This window comes from Bos indicus x Bos taurus, chromosome 3 (assembly GCF_003369695.1).
Source record: "Bos indicus x Bos taurus breed Angus x Brahman F1 hybrid chromosome 3, Bos_hybrid_MaternalHap_v2.0, whole genome shotgun sequence".
NCBI classification, from domain to species: Eukaryota; Metazoa; Chordata; class Mammalia; order Artiodactyla; family Bovidae; genus Bos; species Bos indicus x Bos taurus.
In genome coordinates, this window is record NC_040078.1 from 67,948,774 (window position 1) to 67,960,720 (window position 11,947).

At 42.6% G+C, this 11,947-nt stretch overlaps 1 protein-coding gene across 1 annotated transcript in view; it reads right to left on the reverse strand.

The window, feature by feature from the left end:
* The window catches only part of ST6GALNAC5 (ST6 N-acetylgalactosaminide alpha-2,6-sialyltransferase 5), a 210,677-nt gene extending 199,002 nt beyond the window's left edge, over positions 1-11,675 (reverse strand). The window contains exons 1-2 of the mRNA XM_027536850.1: positions 11,402-11,675; positions 10,346-10,573 (exon numbers count right to left, since the gene is read on the reverse strand). Coding sequence (XP_027392651.1) covers positions 10,346-10,573; positions 11,402-11,416 — 243 coding nt within the window. The 5' untranslated portion in view covers positions 11,417-11,675. The remainder of the gene's footprint in view (positions 1-10,345; positions 10,574-11,401) is intronic.
* Between the last annotated feature and the right edge of the window lie 272 nt (positions 11,676-11,947).

Below are 11,947 nucleotides of genomic sequence, written 5' to 3' on the forward strand. Positions count from 1 at the left end.
TCTAGGGTAAATTCTCTCCTTATAGAACTGTTACCTAATAAAAAGTCTTCATCACATGTATTCCACACCCCACTGGCTCTGCTGCAGGTGGAGGGTTTAATTCTTGTCATTCATTGCCAGTGTGCATGATGGAATCTCCATGAACAGCTTGCTTCAGCCTTAACCATCACACCATTGTTTTGCTCAAGTCAGTATGTGGTATTAAGATGCACAGCAAGTTTCAAAATTAGACAAAGTTGGAGTGCCATCTGGGATCATCCTCAAACTCTTTTCACTAACTTTTGAGAGGCAATCGTGAACCACCAACCTTCTGCTGTTTGAAAAGATGCACTCAGACTGTCTGAACCGACACAGTGGGGTGGGTGATCATAGAAACTTAAGGCAGGCACAAATCTTAGATCTTTTTTAAGCATCTCTCACTTAGACCACATCTACACTCTGCTAACTGGTCCCTCTTCCTATAACCTAGGACCGCTCAGACCTGTGCCACGCCAAAGCCATGATGATCCATTGAAACACATCTGGTGAAGTCATTTCTTTAATCACCCTTTGAAGACTTCCTCAAAGCTTTCAGGATAAAAAGTTAATCTCCATAACATGTAAATCTTTCTTTCCAAATCTGTGCTGTGCTTTTATGCCTGCTTATCTGTCTCTCATATATGTTAAGTTTCACAGGGTCAGGGATCATACCTTATGTGTTGCTACTTTCTGGGTCCCGAACATAATGGCAAGTCACACAATATTATTTGATAAATGAAATAATGAACGAATCTAGCTTCACTGCCCCTTCTACAGACTAGCCTAAAAGTTACAGGGCTTTCCAAAGAGCTCATAACAAGTAAAAAGCTTGGACATGCCTACCTGCCTTTCACAATATCATTCTGCCCTCAAATAGAGGCATTCCTATTTCTCAACACCAGGTCAACCACTCTGGAAAGGTCAGCAAAAGCTGCGCTGCATTTAAAGGGGAACCAGAAATTAAAGATGTGTGTGCCACAAATGTGAAGTCCTTCTGTCCCTACTTATCATTTCTGACATTCTTATGATAAGTTTATCAGCCAGATTTGTTCAGCTCTCTTCCTATTACACATAATTAGAACAGGATTCTGTTCCCGGGTGGCTCAGATGGTAAAGCGTCTGCCTACAGTGTGGGAGACCTGGGTTCAATGCCTGGGTCTGGAAGATCACCTGGAGAAGGAAATGGCAACCCACTCCAGTATTCTTGCTTGGAAAATCCCATGGACGGTGGAACTTGGTATGCTATAGTCCATGGGGTTGCAAAGAGTTGGACACGACTGAGAGACTTTCACTTTCATTTTCTGTCCACCTAATGTTCAACAAACATTTGTTGAGTTTTGACATGTATGAGGTACAGTTTCAGATTCTGGAGATACTATGATGGATAAGTTTTGTTCCTGGCCTCAAAAAGGTGTAGTCTAGTAGGGGAAATAAGCATGCAAACAAATAATTGCAATATTTTGTTATTAGAGATGTGCACAGGATACAGAGAATATTTTAGCACTTACCAAGGTACAGTTATTGTAATATATAATTTCCTCCACTGTGATTTTCCTGTGGGTAAGGACTAGGTCCTCCCTATTTTTTCCCTCTCTATGTCTAACACATAGTGGGCACTTACCCAATATTTGATTGACTGATATGCCATTGGCATAAAAGAATGAGCAGTTTACTCTGCATAGAGGTTGTCTCTGGAAAAACTTTAGCAAGGAGATGCTTGCACTGGGTTTTAATGGATGATTCATTCCCTACCTGGTGGAAAAAAAGGAGAAAGGGCATTCCTTAATGGAGGAAGAGCAGGTGAGTGTGAAACAGCAAGCTGTGTTCCCAGGGTGTGTGGAACCTGAGCTACGAGTTGCTGTGAGAGGTGAGGTTGGAGAGTTAGGCCACAAAGACCCCGTCAGGCCTTGAGAGCCATCCTATGGAGTCTGAACGTGATCCTCCAGGAAATGGGAAACCCATTGGAGGTGTGTGAAGAACATGAGCAGATCTGTAAATGAGAAATTCAGTAATGCAGTTCAGTCAGTAGAGAGGTCCCTTATGTGCAATTAATTTCCAGAATATGCTTTCTTATTTAAAAATGATTTAACTCTGCATTTCAGTCAGCCAGGGTATCTTCAGACTTGGTGAGGTTCTCAGGAACACTAAAGACATCTTCTTAGCTATTAAAAGAGAATATAATAAAAAAGATTCCTTTTCATTCTGAGCTACAACAACTATCAAGGTTCATTTTCCCTACTATGGGTAAAATGGTTTTTCTGATTTGCCTTAAGTCATTCTATCTCAGAGCAAGAAGCTCATCTCAGAATCTAGCAGGAGTCAATGGTTACCTGAAGAAACTTGGTGAACTGAATCTCCCGCTGATGTTTCCTTCCCCACTGAGGAGAAGGTAATTCAGCTGAATGAGTGGTCTACTTATGACATTTTCTGCAAATAATTAAACACCACACTCCTTTTGGCTTGGTTTACTTTTTAAAGGCAAAATCTACTCTGATTTGCAAATTGTTCCAATTACATCAGTGCCATGCATTTTATGCAGTCTTTAGAGTACCCATTGCTAAGTCAGTGGTTGGTGGGAGCTCTTTTCAACTATCTAGAGGCATATGCTCATATTCATTTCAGAATAATAAGATGTTTAAATATTTATTTCTTTCCAATAACTGGATACGCCTAGGTTCTTCATTTTAATAAATTCTGTTCAAATAGCATTGAGTCGCTGCTTAGAATACACTGGCACTGAATTTCTTTTATAGGAATGATACGTCAGAGACTCATACTGCCACTCTGGGAAAATTGCATGACCACTCATGAGTCCCTTTTGATAATTGTGAAGTTTTTGTTCTAGCTCTAAAATTTTGAGTATGTTGAAGAGATCTGATAAGTACAAGAATGTGGAAATGAAATAGTTACAGAACTACAAATTGTGGCCTGAAAAATTGATATTTACAATATGTAGTTATTCTTTTTCAGTGACTCCAAGCAGTCATAAATGGGCTTATTTTAGAAGAAATATAAAATATTTATATAGATACACTTATGCATTCAACAAATATTTATTGATGACCCATTATATGCCAGGCTGAGAATTTAATGACAAAAAAAGAGAAAAAATTCCCCTTCTCCAAGACTTGATTGTCAAACTGGAAAAGCAGACAATTTTAGACAAAAAATGACAATAAACTAGAATTAGTGTTATCGTGGGAACCTGGTGATGAAGACAAAGCATATAGCTCAGATCCATCATGGACTACAAGTCTAGGAAGGCTTCCCTGCTGATACTCTGTCTAAATTAAGACTATCCATGCTTGTGGTTATTATTTGGGAAACTATATTGAATAGAGCATGCAATAAAAATATTTATTTGTCCCAGGCCCACACTGTGAGTTTAAGACTAAAACAGTTTGAGAAGAATCTGAGTACATCTTACAAAAGCCCCCACTCCCAAATTTTTATTGACCATTTGATCATAAATTTACTGACTCACAAGGGAATTCACTTGAATTACAAGGTATGGGTAATAATATTATTATTTAAGAAATCATCATTCCTTGTCTTTCAATATCTAAGGCCCTTCACAGCTGCTCAAAGGCTACTTAATACATGTATAGAAGCTTTTCAGAATAATTTATTGATTAATGATGGGTTTTAACCTTTCAGTCTTTTCTCATCTCTAATCTCTCTTTATCCCAGCATTTGGAGGACAGGAATTACACTGAGCTGTGGTTTGACCTTAGAGGTTATGAAAAGTCTCCTCTATAACAGATGTGTGTTTCAGGACAGATCTGATCGCAAATATTCTGTCTTGTGGCCAACACAATTATGTTAGAATTCATCATACCATGAGTTACGAGATTTGGTTTGTAAATATAATCACCATATGTTACAGAGACAGGTGAACAAGGTAACAGGGTTAGCTCCCTTCAAGAGTCCAGGGGATCCTATGCCATTCCAAAGGAGAATCATAAAGAGACTGAATATTTTGAATTTAAAATCAACCCACTTTGAAGTTGATTTAATATTCAAGTTGTTAACTATCGCTGCCTGTCATCTATGTAATATATATAGAAATACACACATATATTTAAAAGGGTTAATGAATAATGGAATTTTAATTTGAAAGTTTTATAACTTCTAAGGTAATAATAGTATTTAACCAATTTTATAGATGGGAAAGATCACAGAAATTGACTCCTTTTTAGTGCCACTGCCTTGATTTACTGTTTCTTGGTTTCATATTATTATTCAGCACTTGCTTTTTTATTAACCTTTCTTGCTTCTTTGTCTTTTCTTTCCAATTAGATTAAAAAGGTTCTTTGAGGGTAGGGACTGTGTTCTTCTTCCAGAATTCCCTGTAATTTTGCAACTATTAGGCCTTCAGTGAATATTTACTAAGGGCTGTGAGTAGTTCAAAACCCAGAAACAAATTAGCTACAGAACTACACATTGTGATGATTAAAAACATTTCAGATGATGATTCTCAAACTTTAATATGCACGATAATAAGGGAAGCCTATTAAATTGGTAGATTCCCAAATCTTATTCCCAAAGAGTCTTTTGTTTTAAATCATTTCTTCTTCCTTTCCATTATCATTATTAGGTAGAGCAATAGTAAATCAAATTTAGGAAAGACACGACATACCTGGGCCTGAGACTGCCCTGATGTTTCTTGTAGAGAAAGGACTTGACGTAAGGTACCACCAATACACCCTGCTTTCTTCTTTCCTTCCATAAATACTTATTGTATACTGACCAGTGGCCAAGCATTAGGCCTGAAGTTAAACTGTTCAGCAAGAGGTATAAATATTTGCTGTCACAGCACTTAGATTGTACTTGGGGGGAGGGCAGACAAGACACAAATAAACTTTCAGTTTATTTCGGATATTGTTAAGTATTATTAGGGAAATAAAACAGGCTGGTAAAATAGAGAACGACCGTTGAGAAGGGGGCTATTTAAAGAGTTTGATACCCAAGAAGATTATATGTGATCTGAGGACTAAATGATCAGAAGGAATCAACCATGCAAAAGATCTTGAGCGAGAGCTTTCCAGGGAGATGAAATAGCCAGTGCAAAGGTCCTGAGGCACAATCAGTGTGCAAGGATCAGAAAGAGGCCAGAATACCTGACACTTGAAAGGGAGCCAGGTCAGACTCATCCACTAGGTACAATCTGGGCTTTGGCATAACGGTATCTTGGGATTACTCCTATGGGAAGTTGGAGAAATACTCCTGGATCAGAATTAAGAAAGGTTAACTATTTTATTAACCTTATAAGAATACTTTTCCAGTTTAAAACAACTACATTATTGGAAATTTTTGCCAATAAAAAGCTGTTCATTTCATGATTTCTTTTAGTTGATGCTTTGTGATAACAGAGTTTTGTCATAATTGGCACTTTACATTTTATAATACTTGAACACTGCAAATGAGTTACTTTAAATTTCTTTGAGAACCAAATTTTCCTTCACTGGATGCCTCAAATATTATAAAAGAGTCTAATGAATGATATAAACATATCTGGAATGTATATACCTCTCTAAAAAAAGAATTCTTATGCCATAATTTCAAAGTAAGTTATATGGCACATACCTTTTTAGTGAAAGAGGAGAGTGAAAAAGTTGGCTTAAAACTCAACATTCAGAAAACTAAGCTTGTGGCAACTGGTCCCATCACTTTATGGCAAATAGGTGAGGAAACAATAGAAACAGTGACAGACTTTATTTTGGGGGGCTCCAAAATCATTGCAGATGGTGATTTCAGCCATGAAATTAAAAGATGCTTGCTCCTTGAAAAAAAAGCTATGACCAACCTACACAGTATAGTAAAAAGCAGAGACATTACTTTGCCAACAAAGGTCCATCTAGTCAAGGGTATGATTTTTCCAGTAGTCATGTATGGATCTGAGAGTTGGACTATAAAGAAAGCTGAGCACCAAAGAACTGATGCTTTTGAACTGTGGTGTTGGAGAAGACTCTTGAGAGCCCCTTGGATTGCAAGGAGATCCAACCAGTCCATCCTAGAGGAAATCAGTCCTGAATATTCATTGGAAGGACTGATGCTGAAGCTGAAACTCCAATACTTTGGCCACCTGATGCGAAGAAGTGACTCATTGGAAAAGACCCTGATGATGGGCAAGATTGAAGGCAGGAGGAGAATGGGATACCAGAGGATGAGATGGTTGGATGGCATCACCAACTCGATGGACATGAGTTTGAGTAAGCTCCAGGAGTTGGTGATGGACAGGGAAGCCTGGTGTGCTGCCATCCATGGGGGTCACAAAGAGTCAGAACTGAACCTTTTTTTCCAGTTTTGAATTCTTTTTTCAACTCTTGCATTGATTTGTTTTAGCATTCCAACTGGACAGCTACTAATTAATAGTGATAGTACTATTACCTCTAAGCAGTTTGGTTTTGTCTATATAACTGAGTGCTTAAGGAAAGAAAGAACCAAGGCAAGCATGCCACTGGTACATGTAAAATCCATTCTTGCTAAAGCGAGGAGAGAGCAGCTCAGCTTCAGACCTTATGATCACTGCTCTTTATAAGCCATTTAAGCAAAGGGCAGCCCAGGTGACAAGTTGGCCTTCTGTGATAAGAGCTCCTGTTCACTGGAAGGGCTTCCCTTGTTGCTCCACTGGAAATGGGAATTGGCTCACAGTTTCATTTCACAGGGTCCACCAGATGGCCAATGACTTTACCTACCCGGAGCCAATCCAGTCTGGACATAGAATGTGCTACATGCCCCCTCCCACTCTGCTGGGAGAATTGGTGCTTTCCTCTGGGGGTGGTTTGATTTAGTGTGTGTGTGTGTTTCTCTGTGTGCAAGCACACACATGTGTATTTTAGTTTGATTATACATTATGCTGCAGTTCAAAGGCTGAAGTTTCCCCAAACCATGAAACTTGGCTTCTTTGCTTAGATCTGGCAGATCTGATTAGAAATCAATGGCTTCCAAAAACAGGGACCAGGAAATGCCAGGATGCAGATACAGTAGCTGCAGTAACAGACATGTAACAAGATGGAAATGAGTTAGTGGGAGATTTGTAGGGAAAAGTTTAGGGGAAGGGTTGGGAATGAAGAGAAAAAAATCTAAGACAGAGTGAAATGGCTTCATTGTCACAAGATATTGCAAGAATCCCTCACTTACTCAGTCATACTGGAATTACAATTTCCGCTCACATCTTTTATGAAAGAGGAAGTATGGAATATGACCATGCAAAATGATATTTTAAGCTTCTATACATATTGCTCATCACTGGCTTGACTTGCGGCATGTCTTTCAACAAAAGCACATAGTGATTTAATCTCAACAGTAATTCAGTCTGCAGCATATAAGACAAGACTATCATTGCAGACAGGCAGTAATTTGTGAAATTCAGGTGTTGGGGATTAGGACCGCCTGTTGAATTTAATCTTGGAGTTATAATGTTAATACCATCATGTAACTGAACAAAAACACTACATATTTATCAGACTTTGGGACCTCCAGCCATGGAGATGTGAACGTTTTCCTAAGTGGTATCTGTAACCCTCTCCAGATTCAGTAAATCAATGGGAAATAGAAAGTCTGTTGGAATTCTGATTCAATATGCAGCAGCATATGGCTTGGTGGTCATCACAGTCAGGACATCCCGTAATTTTTCTAAAGCCTGATGTAAGAGTGGGGGACAAAAGCAATCAGAGCATCATCTGGCAACACAATAAGAATAGAAAAGCTTTCATTTCTTACCTTCCTCAGTATTCACTGGAAAGAAAATTCCCAGCAATAGTCTAACAAATGATTTCTACCTCTGCTTAAGCAAGACTATACATAGGAAACTCCCAAGTAAACCTAAACAGCAACTGGGAGAGAACATAAACATTTTACATGTGTACCTTCAGAGAGCCATTGGAGATGAAACTTTGCCCAATTTCCAGTCAGTAAACAGTAGCAGTAAAGTGACTACTGGCTTCCCTGTAAAGAATCTGCCTGCCCAGTGCAGAAGACACAGGTTCGACCCCTGGGTCGGGAAGATCCCCTGAAGAAGGAAATGGCAACCCACTCCAGTATTATTGCCTGGGAAATCCCATAGACAGAGGAGCCTGGCAGCCACAGTCCAAGGGGTCGCAAAGAGTCAGACATGACTTAGTGACTAAACAACAACAAAGTGGCTACATTCTGAGCAGCTTACATTTCATTCAGTGGGACAATTGCAATGATGCCTAAAGAGAAGGCACTTGTTTTAAGATCTGCATTTGTTCCTTTGCTTGAGGCAGGGTAAACTTTTTTGAACCCTTTGGATATGGAATTTTGTGAGAAGTTGGTTTTCTATAAAACCAATTTCATTAATATTATCTACAAAGACTTTCCTGGTCACATTTATAATTCTCTGCTAAGGTCTTCCACACATATCTATCATTCACAAAACACTTTACAGTTTACAAAACCCTTTACTACAGATAATCTCAATTTCTCATATATAGTGTCCCTATCCCTTTCCCAAAAGGGCTGTTCTTCATTTTAATGAAATACAATGCTGATTCACTGAAAATGAAAACCAGTATATTAGTGTGAATAAACACTGTTTTGAAAAAGAACATGAGGGCATCATAGTTTGCCTGAGGCTACCAACATTCTTAGCTAGTGCTGGTCCAGCAGGAGCGCCCAGGAAGGGAAGTACTAGCAACATCTTCCTAAAGGTAGATCACAGCTTTCGGCAAATTTACCTTTTGACATCCCTATTAACAAAACCTTCACAAATGCTAGCCATTTACATTAAACAACAGCCATGAAAATCCACCATGTTCAATAGATTCATCATAAACACATAAACACCACATCCATCCACAGTCAGAAGTCAGTGCCCAAACTTTTCTAGGACTCAGCCCTTATGGGTTGCTTGCAGATACAAAGTATGTAATCAATCAACAAATTAAAGAGAAACAGAAGCCTTAACTGTGAAACTGACAGCTGTTTCTACTTTTGATTTTAAGATCACCAGACCCCTCCCCAGCAAATCACTTCCTAATGAAATCTCTCTCTCTTTTCTGCTCCCTGAATCCTTCCAGTGCAAGTTCCACCTTTTCAAAGAAACTTTCCTTAATCCTACCAGAGCAGAGATCTTTCTCATCTCTGTATTCCAACAATAATAACTGTTTATATCCAGTATTTCCCATACATTTATATTTACCGTCTATCTCTCTGTCATCTATCCATCCATTCATATTTCATGGTATGTTGTTTTTTCCCCACAGGCATTCAAAGATTTCTAAAGGTTGGGTCTTGCCTTAAACTCCTTTGTACCCTTTAACTCCTTAGCATAATACATTGCACAAGTGAGTAGAAGTATTTTGATGGTCACTTTAAAAAGTCTGACTTTTTCATGCATGACAAAAGCCACCTTTTCACACAAAAGGAGCACCTCCTAAATATTACTTTGGTTCACAACCATAAAACGTAGTAATACATAAAGCAGAACAGTTGGGTGGTTTCAAGAGGTAGCTTTATAGAGCATATATGGAATGGAATGGTGTTTTAATAAAAATATATTAACAGCTTCAGATAATGGGAAATACATTTAAACTGTATTAAAATATCTTTTTAGAATCAAGAAACTTGATTACAATTCTCCCAGAGGCTTCACACTCTGAAACCAGAGATTTATTATTCCAGGGAAAGAAAGCTCAATTTCTTAAAAATTCATCTTATTAATTATTAGCCAAGCCATGCAGCGGCTTCCCGGAAGGCACAGGAAAATAGGCCCTCAATGATGAGTTTCAAGCCAATGGAAGCTGAGTTTGTGCCTCAAGCCTTCTGCGCCTGCCTGGGCACTGCTCTCCAGGGCTGTGATAATTCAGCCCTGAGCATCTGAAGCAGTGATCAGATAGGAATCTGCGAGCCTGAGCAGCGGCCAGCAGAGGACTAGCTGCTATTTAGCTTCCGGCACCCTGTCCGAGGTAACCGCTCGGACTGGTACCCGCTCCATTCCCGGGTCTCCTCCCATTAGGGCGCGACTCGGCCGCCAAACCCGAGGCTTCAGGAATCCAGCACCCAGCAGTAGCTGTCGTTCCGGGGACGAGCGGTTCTAGTTCCAGGGACGGTTCCTGTTAGGAAATTAGGCTTTGGGGCGCACCCATCTCATTCCTGTTCCTTAAAAAACTTTGCTACCTTCTCCAAATAGAAATTCACACCAAATAGTAACTATCCCATCCCACCCCGCAGGGTCCACTCCCCCTTCCAGCCTCCGAATGGCACCTACTCACGGCGCCTCCCAGCCCCGGGGAAGGGGGCAAGCTCAGGTGTGCGGGATCCCCAGGCTGGGTGGCGGGCAGGCTGGCGAGCAAGCTGTCACCTTGTGGTCCACCACGCCGAGGTATCCGTCCAGTGGCCGCGGTCCCGCGGGGGTCTCCGGGCGCGGCGGGGGGCTGCTCTCTGCCGCCCGCCGCGAGCTGAGGGTCGCCGCTGCCTGCTGCTGCTGCTGCTGCGGGGGCCGCTCCTTCTGGCCTCCGAGGCTGCTGTACACGAGCAACAAGCTGGTGCACATGGTGGTGAGCGCTAAACACACTGCCAGACCATGGCGCTGCGGGCGGGCGGGAGAGAGCACAGGAGAGTCTGAGCGCCGACCCGGGAGGAGCGCGCCCGGCGGGGATACCAGCGCGACGGTCAGACAAGACGGGCGGGGGAGGTCGGGGTCGGGGGCTGCATGGCTCGGTTTCTACCCCGGCCGCTCACAGCCCGGGCAGAGAAGGCACAGTCCCCGGGGGTACCGCAGGGGATGCTCCCTGCGCGTCGCTGCTCTCGGCCGCCACCGCCTCCCACATCTCCTGGCAGAGGACAGGTGGTGCGCGGCGCCCCGTTACGCGAGGGACAGCGCTCCGGCGGCGGGGGCAGGGGGGGCTTGCACTTTGGGAGGGGGCCCTCTGTCCCCAGATCGGCTGCTGGAATGTCTAGCCTCTCCTTTCTGGACCCTTGGGGCTCTACCTCGGCCATCCTTGCAAGTTTGAAATAACGACAAGGAAATCAAGAAAGTCGGCAAAGGTCCCCCGCTTCCCGCCCCTCTTAGTTTTTGCCAAGCTGTTGCTTTAGGGCAATCCCCATTCCCAAACAAGACGCCCACCACTCCTAGGTTTCTCTGGCTCTCCGCTGACCGCTCGGAACTCCGGCCGGAGATCCAGGAGCCCAGCAACCCGAGTTCCCGTTCCGGCTCTGGGATTCCGAGCCTAGCAGAACTGAGGAATCGGGAGTAGACCCGGAGCAGGTGAAAAGTTCTCCCTTTGTAACGGGCGATCTAGCAGCTCAGGGTTAGGCGCCCGGGAGCTCTCCCGTGCGCCCTGGGGACGCTGCGCCCCGGGGACGCTGCGCCCCGGGATCCCGCCGATGCCCAGAGGAGTTACAACAAATGACTCACCACCAGGGTCTTCATTTTGGGCACTTCTTTTGTGCGGAATCCTTAGGCACGCGCGTCCGGGGCCACTTTTTCTTGGAGGGTTTCCATCGTGGGTGACGGGGCGGAGGCGGCTTTGATTTTCGCCCGGCGGCCAGCCTCGGCTGAGTGAGCAGGGGAGCCGCGGGACCCAGGAAGCGCCGCTGTTGCAGAGATTAGAGACAGAATTAAAACTGAACCGGACCCTCGTAGTCTCTCAGCGATCTACACAACTGCCGCCTGCCGCCGCCTGCTGGGTCCTAAAGACCTCTTCATTCCCCCCTTCCAGCCCCCAAATAGTAATCTCAGCGGAGTAGAATTTCTTGGGCGAGAGAGTTAACTGTGCCAGTATACCCACCTCTTAGTCCAAGGGCTTATTTATCTTTTATGAAGTCATCAAGTAAAAAGGAAGAGGGAATCCAGCTGGATTCTGAACATGATAGCCATTTGAAAATTTGCAAACTAATATTTCTGTTTTGTGATTTCGGTAAAAACAAGCCAACAACCGAAATGTCAATAGCTCTATTTATA